Here is a 23386-nt window from a genome sequence, read left to right as displayed (position 1 = left end):
GGCCATCACTGCTCACTGCCTGCTGATAATACAGGATGCGAAGACCTGTAGAGCTAGGGTTAAAGAGACAGAAGGAAAAAGAAGCAAGCCTGAAAGTGCTAAGGCTGGAGTGGAAGAGAAGCCAGCGAGGGGCTGAGCCCCTGAACGCGCAGCCGGCAGAGTGAACTAGAGAATAGGAATCCCAACGGGATGGGGGATCCGTGGTCCTCAGGGGCAGGAACGGCTGGAGACCCTGGTGAGGGAATGAGGTGCTTTGAAAAAGGTCTGAGCATAGTTGGAGCTGGGATCTGGGCTGAGATCCAGGGTCTAAATTGGATGGAAGGGGAAGTCAGAGAAAGACACCTTTTAGAAGGAGGATGGGTAGGACTGCTGTGGCCAGAGGGTCAAGTGTCTCATGAAGGACTTCCCAGGGGCGCCAGCCAATTGGAAAATGCTTGGGACAACTTAAACTTGAACGTCTGTCCTCCATTCACCCAGAGGCACAATCTTGGTCAGGACGAGCCCGGCACGGACTGCTGGCGTCTGTGGGGGAACTGAGCCCTGCCGTGCCCCGTGAACCTGCGGGCAGTATTATGGTCTGGGATTTCTGTCCAGGGTCTAATGGGAAGTGGCAAACGGAGCCTTGGCTGGCCCCCTAGCTTCCTGGCTGGACCCTGGAGGTTTGTGCACAGGAAGGAGTTGGCTCTGCAGGGCTGTGTCTTTGCTGCTGGCGCAGAGATACAGGGCGGAGTCTTCCAGTTTCAGGGTGTCCACGTGCAGGTACAAGTGGGAGCTGTCTGGGCATTCGGGCCAGAATCGACTTGGAACAGTCTCATTGCTAGCGAGTTCCTTGTAGTTGTAGACGAACATGAGCTCCAGCGGCTTCTGAGCGCTCTGCTTATACCAGTACATAGAATTGTGTCCCAGGTGTTGTTCACATCTCAGAGATTTCTTACTTCTAGTTTCCATGACTAGGTATTTTGGTATCTGAGTTATTCCCTTGTCCGCGGAGGCTGCTGGGAGAAAGGGACAAAATTCAGACAAAGCCCAGAAGGGGAGGTGTTGATGCAGCCGCAGGGAAATTGTTGGGGGTCCGGGGGCAGCCCATGTGAACCCAAGACTCACCTGCTCCCACAAGAGAGAGGACCACAAAGCAGAGCAGCCCGCAGCCCATGGTGGTGTCAGGGTCGAAGTGGCATCATCTAACTAGGATGCCCCGGGGGTGGGGGGTGGCCTCTGGTCTCCTTGGCCTTGGTTGGTGCTTTTGCCTGTGATGTCAGTGTCCTTGTCAGTTTCCCCAGCCCCAAGCGCTGTTTCTTCCTTCCCCTTTTATGCCTTACATAGATTTCGATAGAAGGTGGATTTGAATGGACTGGGCTGGGATAGTCCTCTGACAGTTGCTCTTTTGCTATTAGCTGCCCTCCTCACTATATAGATTCTCCCTCTGTCCCCCCTCCCTTCCAAGACCCCCTCTCAGCAACAGACCATACTCCCTTGAAGAGATCTCCTTCCTCCCCTGCTCAGTCCGAGGCAGGACAACACTTAAAACGCCCTTTCCCTCAGTGTCTAAGCTTGCTGGAGCCCCTTTGCCCAGCTGCATGGAGGGAGGAAGATTGGAAGGCTGTGGTCCTTTTCTGTACCAGTGCCCATCATTAAAAAGGCACGACTGTGACGCCAGCCAGGAACCAGACATTGGGAAGAGTGCTGAGAAGACCAGAACAAGGAATAAGCCATTCTCTGGCCCTGTATTGAGGGTGCAGCGCTTGGCTGGGCTTAAAGCAAACAAGTTGCCGCAAGTAAACAGCACAAGACGTCCGGTGCAAGACAAACGGAAATCAATTTGAAAATGACTTTGGCTTAGTATCTTTGAGAAGTCTGCAAGCGATGCACCCAACTGATATAAGGATGAAGCCTCAACGCCCTGCTCCCCTCCTCACCCCCTCCCTCTACTCACTCCCAGCCCCTCCCCCCCCCAGTCTCGGCGGTCTCAGTGGAGCCACAGCTCCGCCTTGTGGCCAAAGCTGCACATTTCCCAGATCACAGGCCTCTTACCAGCCCGCGTCGGCAGCCCAGATCCCTCACTCATTCCACAGACCAGGAGCAGCTGTGATAGGTACGAAACTCCAGGAAATCATGAAGAAGAAAGAAGCACCTGAAACCACCAAAACAGTCGGCAACAATACCATTCATCCACTTACCTAGGAAATTCAATTTTTACTCAATGGAGATTGGTTATGTCTGGATTCTTAGGAATGAACAAAATGCAGCCCTGCAGATACTACCCCAGCCCCTGTGGAGCTTATAGACCATCTTGATTTGTTCAACAAATACTCATTGAGCAACAGCTAGGAACAAGCACAAAACTTCAACACGTTCACCCCCAGAATTCTACTGTCGTGGGTAATTCAGTATAGTCCCACACAACCACTAGGGAATCAAATGTAGCTTATATGAAGTTTGAGAAATGTGTCCAGTATTTCAGTATTTAAATCACTTCATGAATGTGATAGCATATTTCCTCAGCTATTACAACATGGGGACTGAATGCAAATGATCTCCAAAGCCCCGTGCATTTCCAAAATGTTAGAAACCAAACCAGGCCCATCCGATCCACAGACAGTTTTCCAATCTGGGACTAGCTTGCGTGATCCACAATGAGTCATTCCTACTTCACACCATAAATTGTTTATGCCTTTTGTCCACTTACTTATTGGAATATCATCCATTGTCTTAAAACATACTGTTATGCCAGTATTGAGTTTTCATTCTAGAAAATTTGAAGTTAAGAATAAACACAAAAATGAAATCTATAGTTGCTAAATATAACATTTGTTTATTGTTATATTAGATATTTATTACCAAGTTGGAATAACAAGAATCTATATAAATCTATGTTGGGACTAGGGAGGGTAGTTATCCATGTGTAAAGTCAAGAGTTGATAAGTGAGATGTTTTTTAACCCAGGGATGTGCTGGGTCAGGAAGAAAATACTAACATTTTTCTAATGTAATAAATATTATCAGATTTTCACTGTGGCCCATAAAACAAAAAAATGTAAGGGTATATGGGTTAGAATTTAAGCAAAGTGGGTTGGATATTCCCCTCCTGAACAGGTTACATATATGATGGACCTTAAATCCACTGCAGTTGGAGATATTCCATTCTTAGATAAGAACCAAAAATTAACCCTAGTTAAAAGGCCAGCATTGTTACTATTAACATTATTATGATGGCCATTCCCTGTAGTAAGAAGACACTGATTGGCCCTTCTACAAGAAAACAGAAAAATATGAGTAAATAAAATTTTATTGCATTGTTAGGCTGTCAATACATATGCAAAATTTCACAGATGACAAAAAGCAATGGAATTTAAACTAAAACCCCGAACAATGAGTAAAAGTGAAAAGCTCGGTTGCCCTGAGAACATTAGCTAACATAAGCATTTCCCAAAGCAAGGAGTGGGGTGAAAGGTGAGCTTAAGTTATCTGAATTAGGGATGTGACCAAAGAAAGAAAATGATCTAAAGACAGTCTGCATTGCAAGAACGAATAGTGAAGAAGTAGAATGGTAAACATGTAGGTAAATTCAAACACTGCCCATTATCAAATAGTAATAGTATATGTTCCTTGAAGATATATAGAAAAGACATAACTGATTCCAAGACAGCTGGGATTTGGGTTATGGGAGCCCCAAGAATACATGAAGGGAAATTACCTTTTTTCCTGGCCAGTTGTGTCTACACAGGGTGGGACTCCAGAAGGTTCTGGAAGGCTATAGAACTGAGCAGAGATTTCAGAAGACACTCAGCTGGAAGACATTGGCATACAGACCCAGTTAGAGTGAGAGACATTGGTGAATATGCTGTGATTCCCACGGAGACCCCGGAAAGACCAAGCACTGTAACAATGAACCCACATGCTAAGGCTCCCTGAGAGGATTTGCTCCTAGCAAATCCTACATCCAGACCTGCCAGGAAAAATCCAGAGCCTCTCCTCTATATCATCCACAAGGCCCCTCATCATCCCTTCATAATCTTTCATGTAGAGTATTTCAGAAGTCTTCTAATTGTACATTCCACCCGGACTCTATCTCCCTTCTGATCCAGTATTCCTGTACCAAAATACAAACTTGATCATGTTATCTCACTTAAGGTAGGACCACTGGCTAGTTCCTGCCTAGAGATTTGTGGCCAAAGTCCTTTCCATGCCTCCTAATATCCTCCATCTTCTGGCTACTGCCTGCTCTCGAGGAGGCTTCAAAGATGACACTCAATCAGAATTGGGAACAATGGCACTGGTCCTCCTTCTTAGAGGGAGGAAGTCTGCAGTGCACAAGCGTACCTCGATGGGTGCATCTGCCCCACCCTTTCTCTCTAGTTTACCTGTTGTTGGCCTGCACCCTGAAGGCCTGCAAGCCTTGTGGTTGCCCAGCCTCGAGACCAAAGAACGAGCCCGGAGACAGCGACAGAGACATCAGTGGTTTATTGGACAGGGGATTATACACAAAGGGTCCTGGAGTGACACTCCATTGTGTGCAGGCAGGACATGGCAGCAGTCTTAGCTACTCCGGGAGAAGGAGGCTACCATTTACAGGGGGAATTGATGTCAGGTGGGCTCATCAGTTACCAGGGACTGATTAAGCCCTGTAATTTAGAGGACTGGATAGTCATGCGAGTGAAGCAGGGCTTGGTCGAGCAGAGGATGTACAGAGAGCAAGAGAACAGTCATCTTAAATGGCCTAACCATACACCTGTCACCCTGGACTTTCATGCTTCTCCAAGTATTTTTCCATTAAATGGTGATCTCACTGACAATCTGAATTTTCGTTTGGTCTTAGAGACTTTTATCTTCACCTTACCGTCCTTTAGGCTTTTTCTCATCAAACATTCTTAGCAAATAGTGTGTTTTCAATCATAATGTTATGTACAATATGTACCAATATGTACAGCAGAGAAAGGCGGGGAATGGCTTCTTCCATCAGTTAAGATCTTCAGGGCAAGGGACAGGGTCCTTTCTTGTTTGTGGAGCCCTGAGTACTTCAGTGAAATTAATGGAACCCCCTGCTCTAGCTGAGAAGTAGAATTCTGTAAGACTTCTGTGTGTCTAGAACTGCCCCATCGGGTGTGCTGGCAGGATGTCCTGGAGGCTGAAACTCATGGGGGTGAGCGGAGCCTTGAGCTGGGTGAACACGTTGCCTCACAGCTTCCCGACTAGGCCAGGGTTTTGTGCACAGATAGACAGTGACTCTGCAGGGCTGTGTCTTAGCTGCCGGCACAGAAACACACGGCAGAGTCGCCTGGCTCCAAGGAGTTGATGTGAAAGTTTAAATGAGCTTTGTCAGGAGATTCTGGTGAGAAACGACTTGGCACTGTTTCGTTGAGAATGAGTACCTTATTACTGTAGACAAACATAATCTTCAGCAATTGCTTGGAGCCCTGCTTATACCAGTACATCCTATCATGGTTCAGCTTTTGTTCACATTTCAGGGGCTTCTTAGTTCCCATCTGTGTGGTGAGATATTTTGGAGTCTGCAGAACTGCCGTGTCTAAGGCACCTGAGAAGGAAAGAAGCAGAATTCAGACGAGTCCCAGGAGGTAGCCTGTTTCTGGAGGGTTGACGAACGGGCTTAGAGACTCAAAGAGGGATCCAGCCACCTGCTCCCAGGACTCACCTGCTCCCAGGAGGCGAAGGGCCCCACAGCACAGGGGCCTGGGGCCCACGGTGGGGTCCGGGCCGACTAGGCCAGGCCCTGGCCCGGGACTCTGGTCCTCAGTGGTAAGAAGACCAGGCTGCCGTGCTCACTGCCCTGCCAGGTGCTGTGCCTGTGACGTCACAGCCCAGAAGGACTGCCTCACCCTCAGGCCTCCTCTCACCTGCTCTCCTCCTTCCGCATGTCCTGCGCTTGCTCTATCCAGAGAAATGTTCATTTCTACTCCTTTCAAAGGAGTTTGGGATTTCTAGGCATAGCTTGAGTATGGTGAGCATGTCGCCTCAAGGACGTTTCTCTGACGGTCATTCTGCGCCAGCAGCTGCCTCCCTCCCCTCTTCCTGCCCCGGGACCCGGCCACCTCCTCCCTTGCACCCCATTCCAGGCCCCTCTCTCAGAGTCAGCCTGGTTTCCCTTCTCTGGATCTTCTGCTTCCCCGTCACAATAATGCAGCACGATCTCACTCAGGTCTTGGCTCCCTTGAATGTGTGGTTTACGCTGAGTTCCCCTCTTGATTACTTCAGTTCCGGTCAAGAGATTGACTCTGAGGTCTCCCTGAGAACCAGCTGCAGACCATACACAAGTATGCATTGCTCTCAGTTAGGAGCAAACTCTGTTGATGAGTCTTTGAGGGGGAACAAACGGCAGCCCCACCCCCTGTGATGTTCTCTGTTGGAAAGGCAGAGCCACAAGGCTAATAGGAGGGAATAAGAAGGCAGGATGTGACAGGAGCGATGAGGTTACAGAGGAGAATAATAGCACGGAGCTGGGAAAATGGAAGCGGGATGATTTTACCGCCCTTGCTTTGTCTACAGGTCACCTTCCCTTCTGGCACAAAGTCTACAGCTTGATGCCTAGCCTGGCCTTTCTCAGCCTCGGCGCTATTGACATATTGCACGGATAGTTCTTGGTTTGGGGGCTGTAGGACGTTTAGTAGCATCCCTGGTCTCTGTCCACTACCTGTCCGTAGCACTCCCCACCCCCGTTGTGACAACCAAAAATGTCTCCAGACGGTGGCATCACCCACACTGAGAACCTCCCTCCCCTTCATTCCTTCCCACAGTCCTTGCCCTCCTCCACCAGCCTCTAGGATCCTGTAGGGCCGCAGCGCCTCCTAGTGGCTGGCAAGGTGCAGTTCTCAGATCTCAGTGCCCCCGGACGCCGCCCCAGCCCTTGGTAAAAGCCAAGTCAGCAAGGACCCAGAGTAAGACCAGGGCACCAAGTGCCCCGGAGACATCTCTCTCTCTCTCTCTCTCTCTCTCTCTCTCTCTCCCACACACACACACACACACACACACACACACACACGTGCACAAAGTACGGCACCGCTGTCAATTACTGGTGAAACCCCCTTCAGAGACAGACCCAGTGGTTCATTTGCTTTTCTTTGAGCACACAACAAGCACTAGAGACAAGATAGTGAACAAAAGGGAAACGACCACGGTCCCAGAACCACATGCATGCTTTATTTGTTGGCTATCATTGAATGGCTGCTTAGTGCAAAGCTTGAGTAAGACAGCGTTCTCATTCTCATGATGTTTATATTCTGATAGGAGCCAAAAGAAATTTACAGATTACCCTAGACCAGAAAGATAAAATACATGTTATGCAGACATTAGAAATATAATCAGTATTAATACAGTTAAATACTGTCCTGCACATGGCTTCCCATTTCCTCATCTACAAAACAATGGGCTGAAATAAATCATGTCTAAGTCTGTCCAGTTTTAAAATTGTATGATCCTAACCAGGGGCACCTCTAGATGTTAACTGGCTCGTGGGTCTTATGCAGCCAGTATCTTAAGTACCTACCTCATTGCACAACACAGCTTGCCTGTGAAGCTTTTCAAAGAAAAGAGGGAAGGGAAGAAGGGAGGGGGGAAGAAAGGATAGAAGGAAAGAAGGAAAGAGTCAAAAATGAAACTGACAGGAGGCTACATATATCAGTGATTCTGACCATACAAAGAAGCAACCGTTCTTAAAAAGTAGATTTCACATGAATTATTTACATTAGCATTTATGCACATGCCCTTGAAAAATCAGGTGCACACCATCCAAAGAGATGCTGGATTGAAACTGATTGAAAGAAAAGTGCCTCACATGAGGTATGTCAGTTCTCGTTGTTGTTTTCTGGTTTTCACAAGAGAGTCTGAAAGCCCGATGTTTTCCCTTGTCTATCAGGAATTGCCCAAAGGAAAGAGAGGAACAAAGAAATAGCTTCTTTGTGCTTCTTTTCTGACGGGTCCAGCTAGATCAGAGAAGGGGAAACCTCTGCAGGGAGAACAGGAGGCTGATGCTGGGATGCTGGGAAGCGCCAGGGTTCAATTACAGTAGAGAGTAAACAAGGAAGGAAAAACACGGTAATTGTAGCATGAAGCTAACTTGATCCACAAAAAGGTGAAGAGTCATAGGACTCTGGTGATGAGGCAGAAAGCTGGAGAACTAGAGCAAAAAGGAAACAGGCTGAAACGATATCAGGATGTGTGTTTTGGACATCGGTCGTATTTTTGGCTGTCCAATATCTAAACTCCTTCTCATGTTTGGACAGTTTCCCAGAGTTTGTATGTTAGTGGGAAGAGGCATGTGTCAGTATGTTTTGAAAGCGAAACCTTCCTCCCATTCTAGAAGCAAAACTTCCACCACTGCCTCTGCTTTTTGTGACTTTCACGAGAACAGGGTTCCTCCCGGCAGAGCTGTCTCTTTTCACCAGCTCCCTAAGAACTTGGACGTGGGGGGAGAGGGGGAGGAAACTGGGCCATGTGCTTTGGCAGAATGGGATGGAAGGACAATCTCTTGATCCCAATTCTGTCCAATTTAGTTACCTGGGCAGAGAGTCCCATGAAGATTTCAGTTTCATCGAATTTTCTCTCTTTCTTTACTGGTGCTCAAAATTGGTTTCTCAGGTTTGCAAAATTGACAAGGACCATGATTTCCCTTCCATTCTGCTCACCTGGCTGTTAGTTGCTGGTGGCCCTGACCTTGAAAAAAATCCCCTTTCTTATATTGACAAAAATAGAAAAGTCAATGTACACATCAACTGCTGCAAACATACGCCTGCAGGTGGACCAGTGGTCACTGGTTTTCCAAATGAAAATCCAGATCAAAACCAGACGTGACAGTCTGCAGGTCATTCACCCTTCACCTTAGAAGTCATCAACTCATGCTATTTGCCTATTTAGACTTTGAAATCTCCTCTAACTTAAAATATTTATATTTACTGTTTCTATTATTACATGGATCAGAAATGTTTAATCTTGAAGTCACCTGAAAGTAATACAGGCAACAATTGACAAAAAGTAAACACAATATTATGATGAACAGGCGTTACTTATTAACTTTCAAAAATGATTAGATGTCACCTTATTTTTGCTTTTAGGAAGAAGCTATAGATGTTTGGTGGAGGTGGGAGTGGGGGAGGTTCAGGGGACCCTGAATTCTCAAGCCTTAAATTAAAGGTAGTCACTTAGAATATTCAATATTGAGCTTAGAAGTGTGTGTTCCTGCACTGTCTAATGTTTATAACTTTCAGCAGATTTTGAAGGTGGCTCATAATAATGTTAAGAAATTTAGATTTGAGCATGGACAAATGAGTTGGCTTTCTTTAGTAGATTCCTCTGTTCTATCCTGAGATGAACTGCAAAATGAACCTTCACAGAAGAGCTAACATTTTTTTTTGTGACTGGCCAACCAGACTTTAACTTCAGGCAGAATGGGAGAACATATACGGTAGAATAAATAGATATTCTGAAGCTTCCTCCTGCTATATACAACTAGAGTTTACACCAAAGGTAATGGCATTCTTGGATTTCCAAGAAGAAAGAGAAATTCCAAATTTTTAAAAATTAAAAAAAATCTATTTATTTGGACGCTGAATCTTTAGTTGCGGCATGTGGGAGCTAGTTCCCTGACCAGGGATCGAACCCGGGCCCCCTGCATCGGGAGCACGGAGTCTTAGCCGCTGGACCGCCAGGGAAGTCCCCCAAATGTTTTTTTTAAAAAATGAGGCAGGAGCCTTGAGTTAAAACAAGTGAAAAGTCATATTTAGGTCTATCTTTCGGATGTCTGTCTCTTGTATCTCTAGTGTTTCGGTATCAGGTGTTTTCGTGTCTGGACAAAGCCCCATGTGTCACTGTAGGCAGGGATGGAAGTTAGAGGCAGAGTCCAGAAGGAAGTTTGTTGCTGATATTTTGATGGAACCGTTTTCTCAAACCCAGGAAAGGGGTTTCATCTCATTGCTCCTGACTCTCTTGTTCCAGGAAGGAAGAGGACCACCCAGCAGAGGGGCAAGAATAAAGCCCTTTTTACTTTAACCCCCGGACACGCTGGAGTGAGGCACGGGGCTCCAGGTCTCCTTTGGCCTGGCAGGTAGACGTCCCTAGGTTTTTACCGTCTCTGCAAGATCCCCAGGAAAGCTCTGGCCTGTGGGGCTCCCTGGCTGAGCCCCAGCAGCTCACAGCGCACCGCTCCCCTGTGCCTCTCTGACGGGCCTGCGCCTGCCCGAGGGCTCCCACCCTCCGCACCTCAAACCCCTGTCCCTCGACTCCCACGCAGGCTCACAGGCAACGAGTCTGGCGGTCCAGGCTCTTCGCTGGGACAGAAACACCTGCAGGAGGGGGAGCTTCAAGACGGCGGAAGAGTAAGACGCGGAGATCACCTTCCTCCCCACAGATACAGTAGAAATACATCTACACGTGGAACTGCTCCTACAGAACACCTACTGAACGCTGGCAGAAGACGTCAGACCTCCCAAAAGGCAAGAAACTCCCCACGTACTTGGGTAGGGCAAAAGAAAAAAGGAAAAACAGAGACAAAAGAATAGGCACGGGACCTGCACCAGTGGGAGGGAGCTGTGAAGGAGGAAAGGTTTCCACACACTAGGAGCCCCTTCGCGGGCAGAGACTGTGGGTGACAGAGGGGGGAAGCTTCGGAGCCACGGAGGAGAGCGCAGCCACAGGGGTGCGGAGGGCAAAGCGGAGAGATTCCCGCACGGAGGATCGGCGCCGAGCAGCACTCACCAGCCTGAGAGGCTTGTCTGCTCCCCCGCCGGGGCGGGTGGGGCTGGGAGCTGAGGCTCGGGCTTCGGTTGGATCCCAGGGAGAGGACTGGGGCTGGCGGAGTGAACACGGCCTGAAGGGGCTAGTGCGCCAAGGCTAGCCCGGAGGGAGTCCGGGAAAAGGTCTGCAGCTGCCGAAGAGGCAAGAGACTTTTTCTTACCTCTTTGTTTCCTGGTGCGCGAGGAGAGGGATTCAGAGCGCCGCCTAAACGAGCTCCAGAGACGGGCGTGAGCCGCGGCGATCAGCGCGGACCCCAGAGACGGGCATGAGACGCTAAGGCTGCTGCTGCCACCACCAAGAAGCCTGTGTGCAAGCACAGGTCACTCTCCACACCGCCCCTCCCGGGAGCCTGTGCAGCCCGCCACGGCCAGGCTCCCGTGATCCAGGGACAACTTACCGGGGAGAACGCACGGCGTGCCTCGGGCTGCTGCAACGTCACTCCGGCCTCTGCCGCCGCAGGCTCGCCCCGCATCCATACCCCTCCCTCCCCCCGGCCTGAGTGAGCCAGAGCCCCCGAAGCAGCTGCTCCTTTAACCCCGTCCTGTGTGAGCAAAGAACAGACGCCCTCAGGCGACCTACACGCAGAGGCGGGTCCAAATCCAAAGCTGAACCCCGGGAGCTGTGCGAACAAAGAAGAGAAAGGGAAATCTCTCCCAGCAGCCTCAGGAGCAGCGGATTAAAGCTCCACAATCAACCTGATGTACCTGCATCTGTGGAACACCTGAATAGACAACGAATCATCCCATATTGAGGAGGTGGACTTTGGGAGCAAAGATATATATATTTTTTCCCTTTTTCTCTTTTTGTGAGTGTGTATGTATATGCTTCTGTGTGTGATTTTATCTCTATAGCTTTGCTTTTACCATTTGTCCTAGGGTTCTGTCTCTCCGTTTTTTTTTTTACTTTTTAAAAATTTTTTCCTAATAATTATTCTTTATTTTTTATTTTAATAAATTTATTTTATTTTTTCTTTCTTTCTTTCTCTCTCTCTCTTTCTTTCTTTCTTTTTTTCTTTTTCTTTCTTTCTTCCTTCCTTCCTTTTTCTTTCTTTCTTTCTCTTTCTTTCTCTTTCTTCTTTCTTTCTCTCTTTCTCTCTTTCTTTCTATTTTTTCTCCCTTTTATTCTGAGCCATGTGGATGAAAGACTCTTGCTGCTCCAGCCAGGCATCAGGGCTGTGCCTCTGAGGTGGGAGAACCAACTTCAGGACACTGGTCCACAACCGACCTCCCAGCTCCATGTAATATCAAACAGCAAAAATCTCCCAGAGATCTCCATCTCAATGCCAAGACCCAGCTTCACTCAACGACCAGCAAGCTACAGTGCTGGACACCCTATGCCAAACAACTAGCAAGACAGGAACACAACCCCATCCATTAGCACAGAGGCTGCCTAAAATCATAATAAGGCCACAGACACACCAAAACACACCACCAGACGTGGACCTGCCCACCAGAAAGACAAGATCCAGCCTCATCCACCAGAACACAGGCACTAGTCCCCTCCACCAGGAAGCCTACACAACCCACTGAACCAACCTTAGCCACTGGCGACAGACACCAAAAACAACGGGAACTACGAACCTGCAGCCTGCGAAAAGGAGACCCCAAACGCAGTAAGTTAAGCAAAATGAGAAGACAGAAAAACACACAGCAGATGAAGGAGCAAGGTAAAAACACACCAGACCTAACAAATGAAGAGGAAATAAGTCTACCTGAAAAAGAATTCAGAATAATGATAGTAAAGATGATCCAAAATCTTGGAAATAGAACAGACAAAATACAAGAAACGTTTAACAAGGACCTGGAAGAACTAAAGAGCAAACAAAGAATGATGAACAATACAGTAAATGAAATTAAAAATTCTCTAGAAGGAATCAATAGCAGAATAACTGAGGCAGAAGAACGGATAAGTGACCTGGAAGATAAAACAGTGGAAATAACTACTGCAGAGCAGAATAAAGATAAAAGAATGAAAAGAATTGAGGACAGTCTCAGAGACCTCTGGGACAACATTAAATGCACCAACATTCGAATTATAGGGGTCCCAGAAGAAGAAGAGAAAAAGAAAGGGATTGAGAAAATATTTGAAGAGATTATAGTTGAAAACTTCCCTAATATGGGAAAGGAAATAGTTAATCAAGTCCAGGAAGCACAGAGAGTCCCATACAGGATAAATCCAAGGAGAAACATGCCAAGACACATATTAATCGAACTATCAAAAATTAAATACAAAGAAAAAATATTAAAAGCAGCAAGGGAAAAACAACAAATAACACACAAGGGAATCCCCATAAGGTTAACAGCTGATCTTTCAGCAGAAACTCTGCAAGCCAGAAGGGAGTGGCAGGACCTATTTAAAGTGATGAAAGGGGAAAACCTGCAACCAAGATTACTCTACCTGGCAAGGATCTCATTCAGATTTGATGGAGAAATTAAAACCTTTACAGACAAGCAAAAGCTAAGAGAATTCAGCACCACCAAACCAGCTTTACAACAAATGCTAAAGGAACTTCTCTAGGCAGGAAACACAAGAGAAGGAAAAGACCTACAATAACAAACCTCAAACAATTAAGAAAATGGTAATAGGAACATACATATTGATAATTACCTTAAATGTAAATGGATTAAATGCTCCAACCAAAAGACACAGACTGGCTGAATGGATACAAAAACAAGACCTGTATATATGCTGTCTACAAAAGACCCACTTCAGACCTAGGGACACATACAGACTGAAAGTCAGGGGATGGAAAAAGATATTCCTGAGAAATCCATAATTCAAAAAGAGTCGTGTACCACAATGTTCATCGCAGCTCTATTTACAATAGCCAGGACATGGAAGCAACCTAAGTGTCCATTGACAGATGAATGGATAAAGAAGATGTGGCACATATATACAATGGAATATTACTCAGCCATAAAAGGAAACGAAATTGAGTTATTTGTAGTGAGGTGGATGAACCTAGAGTCTGTCATACAGAGTGAAGTAAATCAGAAAGAGAAAAACAGATACCGTATGCTAACACATATATATGGAATCTAAGAAAAAAAAAAAAAAAGGTCATGAAGAACCTAGGGGCAAGACGGGAATAAAGACACAGACCTACTAGAGAATGGACTTGAGGATATAGGGAGGGGGAAGGGTAAGCGGTGATAAAGTGAGAGAGTGGCATGGACATATATACACTTCCAAAAGTAAAATAGCTAGTGGGAAGCAGCCGCATAGCACAGGGAGATCAGCTCGGTGCTTTGTGACCACCTAGAGGGGTGGGATAGGGAGGGTGGGAGGGAGGGAGACGCAAGAGGGAAGAGATATGGGAACATAGGTATATGTATAACTGATTCACTTTGTTATAAAGCAGAAACTAACACACCATTGTAAAGCAATTATACTCCAATAAAATGTTAAAAATAAATAAAAGTAGCTCCTGTTAATAAGAAAAAAAAAACACCTGCAGATCAACACAAAGCCAATAGTCTGCGTTTAACCCCTCACATTTCAGCACTGACTCACAGCCTCCGCAAACCACATTCTCCTGTGTTGTGAACAAACCCGAACTCTCTCTCAACCCTCTCCCATCCAGGGAGTTCTCTCGACCCTCCCTCTTCTCCCTGAATCTCAGGAGAGTCACAGTGCCCCCTTGTGGCCAAAGGGAAAACTCAGTTCTTCTGTCCTGGACCAAGACAGGAAGGCAGTAAGAGGTCTTAGGGGGGCCTACAGTCAGAGGGTTGGGATTAGCCCACGGCCCTCCCGTCTTGGACTGATTTCTCAATCTGGATGAGGCTTATTGTTAGAAGAACAGGAGCTGCAGTGATTTCTCAGCATTCTGTGCATACCAGTATATAGAATTACGTCCCGGATGTCGTTCATACTTTAGGGTCCCGTTGCTCCCCATCACTGTCACCAGGTGTTTTGGGGTCTGGGTAATTCCAGTGTCCAAAGGGCCTCTGGGAGCAAGAAACCACATTCAGTGAGTCTCATGAGGCAGCTCCATGAAAAAAACTTGAAGTTCAAGGACAAAGATGTCCCACCTGTTCCCAGGACTCACCTGCTCCCAGGAGGCACAGGACCACACAGCAGAGGGGCCTGGAGCCCTCCTCAGCTCAGACAGGATGGGACCCAGTGTCTCCCTGCCAGGTCCCAGTCCTCTGAGGGTGTTTCCCTGGTCCTGAAGGGGATGTGCTTGGGGAGTCACGGCCCCGTCAGTTTCTGCAGCTCACATTCCCTCTTTCCCTCTCATGCCCTGTGCCAGCACCTGCAGAGGTGAGTCGGGGCTGGCATGGCGGGACTGGGCATACAGGGGCGGGGGCAGAGGAAGAGACGCGCCACCAAGCCCCAGCTTCCCAAGGAGGTTTCTCAGCTGCTTTGTTTGCAATTTGCTCGCAATTTGCTCCCCACGCCCAACAAATAACGGGGTCTTTCCTCCCTCTTCCTACTGTCTAGCTCCTCCTCCTCCCTCATACACACAGCCCCGCCCCCCACTTTGGGCAGATATCCTCCCCTGCTGCCTCTCGGGGATGCAGGACCATCCCCCTCAAGCCTCATCCTGATTTAACTCAGACAGGCTGCCTTGCTCAGGTCATCAGAGCCCCTCCCTGGAACCAGCTGTTTGTCATTTTAAGACCCAGGAATTCGGGGCTAACTAGATAGGAAGCACCCCTCAGTGGGTGCTGAGGGGAATACAAGAGGAATACGCTGCAACCTGTACCCCCAGGGAGCATCTCACCTCCTTGGGTTGCTGAGCCTGAATATGGAGCAGATATACACAGAGGAGGATGCAGGGGCAAAACAAAAGCTTCTGAGGGCTGTGAGCCAAAGGGATAGCAGACACACTGCTGTTGAGGTTGGGCAGGTGCCACGTGCAATGGACCTTAGTGCTCTCAACTCTCAACTGTCCACACACCTTCCCTCCCCTCCCCCACCCCAATTCTAGCCGGGAGTTTCGGTAAAGTCACAGCTCCTCATAGGGCTCAAAGAGGCACGTTAACCTCATCTCAGTCGTGGGACCCCAGTCCTCCTGATAGAGCTCTGGGAGCAGAGATGATTGATAGGGATGAAGCAGAGACGTTTAAGGCAGGGAAATACACAGGCAAGGAGACACCTGAAGCACCAAAGAAAAGCTTTAGCGACTATTACTATCACGTGCTGGCGAAACATCGCCGACTACCACCACTGTATACACACTTGCTTAGCATATTCTTTTTTTAAAAAATATTTTTCAGTAAGTGTTTGTTGAACACGTACTATATATGCCAGGTATTGTTCAAGGACTAGGAATAGAGAAGTGAGTAAAACAGACCCTCATGGAGCACACAGACTATTTTAATTAGCTCAACAAGCATTTGTGAAAAAAATGTTCTCGTCCTCAAGATGCTACTAGACTTATAGGAGCAATAAGTCAGGTTTTTCAGATAATGTATAGTTTGGAGAGTTTTAAAGTGTGTATTTTAGGAAGGTTAAAATATAATTGGTTTTTAGATGGCTCCATCATTTCATCTTCTCACCTTATCATTTCTTCATCCATGAAACCTGGATGAGGGGAGAGTCTGAAATAATGGTCTCCGAGCCTCTGTCCAAGTCTGAAACAGCATGAGCCAGTCAGGGTGAACTCCCCCCACCCGCCGTTTACCAGGCTGATGTGCTGGGACCTCCCAGTGTCCTCGGCTCATCTAACTATACTCAACACTTTGCAGGTACTTAATCCATGCTTATTTAATGAACAAATGCATAAATGAATATAGTGGAAAATAGTAAGAGACCATATGTAATGAGTCAATCTAACCATTTAAAAAATGTGTTCCACATGTGGTATGTTTGCTGTTAGTGTATTTTTACTGGCGGCTTTACGGAAGTTAGGATACAAGGCTGAAATGTAAATGATAAAAATTAATTTGCCTGGCATGAGGTGAGATTTTGGTACTATTTTTTTCTTTAATTTTAAAGGATAGGTATAGAATAATAATTTTTCAGTGTGCATCAAGTATTATCCAAAGGAGATATGGAAATAGGGACATTGTTTCCCTTCTTAAACCTTCCTTCCTGTCAGGGTCTCCATCATTCTTTGAGTATTTCCTTCCTTCACGGCACAAGAAGGCATTCAAGTCTCGTCTTGTACTTTCCCTGTCTCCGTCTTGGTATCAGCTGTTTCTGCAGAGACCTGGTTCCTTTGAGTGGATTATGGTATTTATTTATTTTTGTGTGTTTTTTCTTCCAGTTTTATTGAGATATAATTGACATACAGCACTGTGTAAGTTTAAGGTGTATGGCATACTTATTTGATTTACATACATCATGAAATGATTATCACAATAAGTTTAATGAACACCCATCATTTCACATAGATACCAAATGGAAGAAACATTTTTTCCCTTGTGATGAGAACTTCTAGGATTTACTCTCTTAACTTTCATACATAACACAGAGCAATGTTAATTATATTCATCATGTTGTACATGACATGCCCAGTACTTGTTCATGTTATAACTGGAAGTTTGTAGCTTTTGACCACTTTCATCCAATTCTCTCTTCCCCAACCTCTTGCCTCTGATCTCTTTTGCTATGAGTTTGTTTGTTTGTTTGTTCGTCTGTTTGGTTTTGAAGTATAATTGACCTACAACACTATATTATTTCCTGGTGCATAACACAACAATTCAATATTTCTATACATTACAAAATAATCGCCACAATAATTCTAGTTACCATCTATCACCATACATAGATAATACGTTGGATAATGGTATTTAGAAAATAAGACATGGGCACTACATCTGGGTTTTGGGGGTGACTACTTTAGGGTCATCACAGTGGACAGAGTTAGGGAATATACGTATATATATATATATACATACATGTACACACATTTACATGTATCTTTAATTCTATATTTATCTATGCATATGGAAAAACCATGAGTTTACAGAAATACTTCTGTTTCCAATTCCAATATTGTAAGGTTTATTCTAGTGTTCTGCCTTTCCATATTTGCAATCTCCTTATCCAATACTGAGAAACCTGGCTCCTGTTATCTTTCATAGATTTACATATTGGATCCTTGCAGGTACCCAGTTGTCCATTGCAATGGCCACCTTTGCTCCTTTGTAAATGCCCTTCTCACTCTGCTTGGATCTGACCCTGTGTCAGGGCGTCTACCCACGTCAGAACCCTCCTTACCTCAGTCCAGTTTCCGATACACCACAACAGGCATGCCCTGCCCTGTGTGGGTGCCCTTCTCAATCTGCTGGCCTTCACCAGCCTGCTGGCCTCACCCTACTTGGGCTCCAACACCCCACTCACTCAGGAATGCCCTCCTCGCTTGGCATGGTCTCTGTCATCTTGCACTGGGCTCCTTCCTGCACAGATACAAAGAAATGCACCAGTTCAGTCCTCTGACAACAGAGATATTTCACTTCACAGGATGCTTATTGCATAATCTGCGGAGCCTCAGACAGACCTTGTCTTTTTCCCATATGCTCTAGACAGATCCAGACAGGGTGATGATTATAGCTAATGAATGTGTACTTAATTTACCTGACTTCTTTGAACAACTTGCATTTGTCATTTTTTTCACCCTGTCCTCCAGGAAGCAATGCCAGTTGCTTGGTTCCAAAAGTCCTAGATTTTCCCTTTTTTTTTATCCCCCTCCTATTATAACACATTTTTGTCATGTGGGTACTTGTCTTCCCTACTGAATTTTCTCTTTTTAAGGTCACAGGCTGTATCTTTTTTTTTTTCCAATTCCTTTTTAAAATTTCCTGCATGTTGTTCTTCATAATTTTATTTATTTATTTATTTGGCCGCACCGAGCGGCATGTGGGACCTTAGTTCCCTGACCAGAGATCGAACCCACGTCCCCTGCATTGGAAGCGCGGAGTCTTAACTGCTGGACCGCCAGGGAAGTCCCTATTTTATTTATTTTTAACAGCTTTATTGAGGCACAACTGATATGAAAAGAACTGCACACATCTAATGTGTACCATTTGAGGAGTGTGGACATATGAAAACACCTATACCATCCTCACAATCAAGATAATATACATATCTTAATTATTTTATTTTTTCTCCTTCCTATCAAAACCCCCCTTTTTACCTGTCAGTCTTGCATGGAATATTAAAGGTGTACTCCTTTTGCCTGAAACAACAGCTATTCCTGAGAGCCCGCTACATGCTTTTCACTATTTCCTCCCTAGGGGTTACCTTCCAACACTCCCAGATGAGCAAACAGTCTAATCACCACCTGTTCATCTTGCTAGGATCCCAGGCTTTAGAACCACAACCAGATGCTGTCTTCTCAGCATTTGAGAACCTGCCTGAAGTCTCAGCTTCCTCAAGGACTGGTCCCATGCTATGTTCTGGTCACCAAACAGCCATATTGATTCTATGCGTATCAATAGAAGTGCCCTGATAGCAATGGGTTCTGTGTGGAAAGGAGAAATAAAACAATAAAAAACAAAAACCATAGAATATACAGATTTATTTTTGGTGTATGTGAATATTTTAGACAGTAAGACAGAGCCAATATCAAGATGAAGCACCTGAAGAAAGAAATAACTATATATTTCACCGATCATAAAATAATGGGTATACAATATATCCTTGTTGCTTATCTAAATATAGTCATTATTTTGTAATAACTTGAAATGGAGTATAATCTATAAAATATTGAAGCATTATTCTGTACACCTGAAAATAATATAATATTGTAAATCACCTATATTTCAATATAAATAAATAAATAAAATAAAATAATGGGGCATAAACTGTATTTACCAGCATTGAAAGAATATATAGAAAAAACAGTTATCATTTGGGGTCTGCCAGAGTTGGAAAAGGGTTTTTGAAGGAGAGGAGTTTAACCAGATCTTTAAGCTCTCTAACGAGTCCTATACTGATTTATTCTTTCTAAGAAATAGCTCTGCTAGGTTGTCTAAAATGAAGCTAGCCTCTAGCTTCAGCTAGTACTGTCTGGCATGCCTTTCTCCAGTAACGTGAAACAACTTCTGAGATTGCCTTTTGAGATGTGTTCCTGCTATATACAGAGGTAAAGGAGTCTCTAACAGACTGGAACCCTGGCTTATCTTGACTCTCCTTGTACTATTCTAGAACCCACAATCTTCTGCTGGTTTTGGCCTCTAGTGACCACTTATTTTCTTACTATGACTCGCCTGGTTCTATCTTCCCAAGGGACAAGACTAAGAAAAAATGGTCAGAGCTTTAACTAGACCGTTTCCTGGTTCAACACAAGGAAGAATTTTCTAACTGGATGGTTGAGGAGATACCATGATCTCCTCTCTGCAACAGAGGCTGGATGACCTTTGGTGGGGATATTGTAGATGGGGCTCAAGTGCCCGAGGGGCAAAGAGGAGCTCAAGCATCTACTCCGTTCCAGAGACAGAGTTACAAACTGGGGATTTAAACACAAAATGTTTGCTTCAGAAGCTCAAAATCTAGTTGTCTTCATGAGAAGGAAATCAAATCTTGCAACAAAATTCAAAAGTTATAATAACAATATAATTCCAGTGTCCATAGGGTCTGAGCAATTAAGAAACCACATTCAGAGAGTCTCCTGAGGCAGTTCCATGAAAAAAGCTAGAAGTTCAAAGACAAAGCTGTCCCACCTGTTCCCAGGACTCACCTGCTCCCAGGAGACAAAGGACCACACAGCAGAGGAGCCTGGAGCCCTCCTCAGCTCAGACAGGATGGGACCCGGTGTCTCCCTGCCCAGGTTCCTGTCTTCTGAGTGCACTTCCCTGGTCCTGAGGGGGATGTGCTTGGGGAATCACTGCCCTTGTTAGTTTCTGCAGCTCACATTCCCTCTTTCCCTTTTATGACCTGTGCCAGCACCTCAAAAGGTGGGTTGGGGCTACTTTGGCAGGACTGAGAGGAATAGATCCATCCCCTACCCCCCATGAAGATGGCTGTCAGCCTCAGAGGATGGAAAGAAGGCAGTAAGTTGGGCTTGGGGGTGACAGTTTGGCTTCAGACTGGTAAAGCTGAACACTTTTCTAAGGAGTTAGGATACTAAGTGGGTATTGACACAAAAACCTGAGAACAAAAGAAACCCATTAATTGGAGATGGTGATCAAATGAGGACTTGGTCACAAGGAAATGGTGACAGCCAAGATGCTTGAGCAGAGAGGAGACAAGAGCCCAGGGGGATGATTGGCCAATATTACTTGATGCTCTGTCATTAGCCTTGATCTCCTTGAATTCCATTTGTCTAGGAATGGCATTATATCAAATCGTGGGTCAAAGTTGAGTCTGGTAGTAGCACTTAAGAGAATAAAATGATTGGAGGACTACTTGGACAAACCAGGGAGATTTTTACATTGGATGTTATATCTTTGGTGCCTTGATTCAGTCACCTGTGGTGTTGATTCTTGCCAGCTCTGGGTCACTAGCAAATCAGCTACATGGCTTTCTGTGATCTCAAATCAGAGACCTCAGGGACTTCTTGCTACATCTCATATGGGCTCTGAGACAGCACTTTGGAAAAAAGTTGTTAATCAGCTGGGAGTCTACCTTGGAGTACAGCAGCAAGAGCATGTATCAACTCCTTACCTGCAAAAATACCATGGAAACTGCAAAAATACCATAGAAACATTGTCAGGTGCTTTGCTGAAAACAAGACATGCTAGTTCCAATTTCTTCCAAATTCCTCAATCTAGTGAGCTCACCCAAAAGAAAATGGGGTCAGCTTGACATGACTTATCCTATGTGAACCTGTCTTCTCTACTAAGATTGCTAAATACTTTGTCTGATGACTGTCACTCACAAGGATGAAGTAGGAAAGTGACAATGACAGAGAGTTTTGAGGGTTACAGCACTTGCGAATGGTTGCTCACTAGCCTATGTCCCAGGAACTGTGTCTTCTTCCTAGAGTGGAATTCAAGGTGCCTACTAGGTTTTTCCTAATCCCCGAATTTCCAAAGCTATAATAGAAAAATATTTCTGAGCCTAGTAATGGAACTCTTTGGATATCTGTGTAATTTGATTTAGGAAATGTATCCCATAAAAGCAAGGTGGGTATATTGAAGAAGGTAGGGATGATGGAGCTTGGAGACAAATCACAAAAAGTTTTCCTGGTGGGGATATAAATATATCTGAAAGAAAACTGTCTTTGTCAAAAAATTAATGTGGGGTGTGTACTATAATTTTTCCCTCTTTCTTGTCATTTTCCATTTGTGATGCTCTATTTTGACCTTCAGCATCATTTTCACCTTCATCCATCTCTGTTTCTCTTCCTAATCTCATTTCCTTCCAATCCAATAGAAGGTTTTCTCTTAATAAATGCCTCACTAGCCCATCATATTCAGAAGTGGCAAGTTTCCAAATTATTTCAAGATGGCATTTGCTCATGCTGTTCTGACAGCTGTGGGTCTCAGGTTACATACCTGAGAACCTCTATGATAAAACTTAATTGCCCTTGTATTAAGCCTGCTTTACCAACCTAATCTTGAGGAATGGAGGTAGGATGTGGCTGCGAATGGGAAGAGAGAGAAATGTGAAGTGAATTCTGACAGAGACATAACTGAATTAAGTCGGCACTTTAACAAAACTCTGATATGTGGATCAAAGATTAACGTCTCCCATTTCCCCATTATTTTCTCTGGGTATTCATTTTATCCATGAGAATATTAAAGTCCAGACACCGCCCTCCCCCCGCAAAAAAAAAACAGGGCTGCACTCACTTATTCATGTACTCTTTAGGGATGCTCATGGTCAGAAGCAGAGTAGCTGTGACAGAGACCATATACATTGCCTGCAAAGCCTAAAACATTTACTATCTGGCCTTTTACAGGAAAGAGAAGAGGTTTCTGACCCTGCACATAAAACATGGAGAGAACCACATGTGGCTAGAAGAGAAATGCCCCCAGACTAATGGCACCCTTGAGCAGGATTCTCAAGGAAAACGCAGCCTGGTTCCAGGATTCACTTTACCAGGAAAGAACATCCTATTCACTAACACCGATTTGCCCTGATTGTTTACTTCAGTTTTTTAGTAAGTTTCTTAGTATATTATGTTTCAAGGGGAGAAATTCTTATTTAAAATTTCCCTACACATTGTAGGTAAAGAGCCAGCACAGCACAGCCTCAGTGACTGGTGATGTATTAACCAGGAAGGTGACTAGAGAAGCCAAAGAAAAGGAAAAACAGACTCATTGAAGGAAAGGGCATAAAATTACCTTTAATGGTCGGTGACTCTTGCTCTTCCCAATATAAATATCAATATGTTTGCTGGAGCCCAATCAGCACCCAATTTAGGCACAAGTTTAAATAATCCTCTAAGGCCACTAAACCATGTGCATGGAAAATAAAGGTGACAAATACAGATTAATGAACACAGACACATGCTTCTGGGCCACCATGTGTTTGAAGTTAGGAAAAGAAGTATAAGTACCAAACCACATAAAATGCAGACAAGAATATTTATTTAGTCTGAGACCCAACTCAATTGCCTAGGGTCAAACTTCACAGAAATATCTCGGAAGAATAAGGTATCTTGAAGGTCCAAGCTCCCACACAATCATTCAAAGATGTTTTCTTCAGATTTGTTAACCCACTTCACAGAAATGACAAACACACATACATAGATATAGAGACAGCTCACACTGATCCAGTATTCCACTGGCCTCTTCAATAGGGACCAT

At 45.2% G+C, this 23386-nt stretch overlaps 1 protein-coding gene across 1 annotated transcript; it reads right to left on the bottom strand.

The window, feature by feature from the left end:
- Positions 1–5239: 5239 nt before the first annotated feature.
- Positions 5240–23386, bottom strand: LOC137768350 (uncharacterized). Its single transcript, XM_068549832.1, has 6 exons — positions 23347–23386; positions 20371–20424; positions 14592–14684; positions 6506–6645; positions 5650–5746; positions 5240–5532 (listed from the first exon to the last, which is right to left on the bottom strand). Exons 1-6 carry the CDS (start codon positions 23384–23386, stop codon positions 5240–5242), a joined length of 717 nt encoding a protein of 238 aa, XP_068405933.1.

Source organism: Eschrichtius robustus, chromosome 8 (genome assembly GCF_028021215.1).
Source record: "Eschrichtius robustus isolate mEscRob2 chromosome 8, mEscRob2.pri, whole genome shotgun sequence".
NCBI classification, from domain to species: domain Eukaryota; kingdom Metazoa; phylum Chordata; class Mammalia; order Artiodactyla; family Eschrichtiidae; genus Eschrichtius; species Eschrichtius robustus.
The sequence above is the reverse complement of the archived record's forward strand: the minus strand, read 5'-3'. Positions and strand labels throughout refer to the sequence as shown.

Coding starts and splice junctions, on each gene's coding strand:
- LOC137768350 (XM_068549832.1), bottom strand. CDS start 23,386: ATGGTCCCTATTGAAGAGGCCAGTGGAATACTGGATCAGT. Junction 14,685..20,370: donor CCTTTGTCTCCTGGGAGCAG/GTGAGTCCTGGG, acceptor TTGCTCCCAGAG/GCCCTTTGGACACTGGAATT. Junction 6,646..14,591: donor GTATGAACGACATCCGGGAC/GTAATTCTATAT, acceptor TGCTACGGACAG/GTAGTGGACAGAGACCAGGG.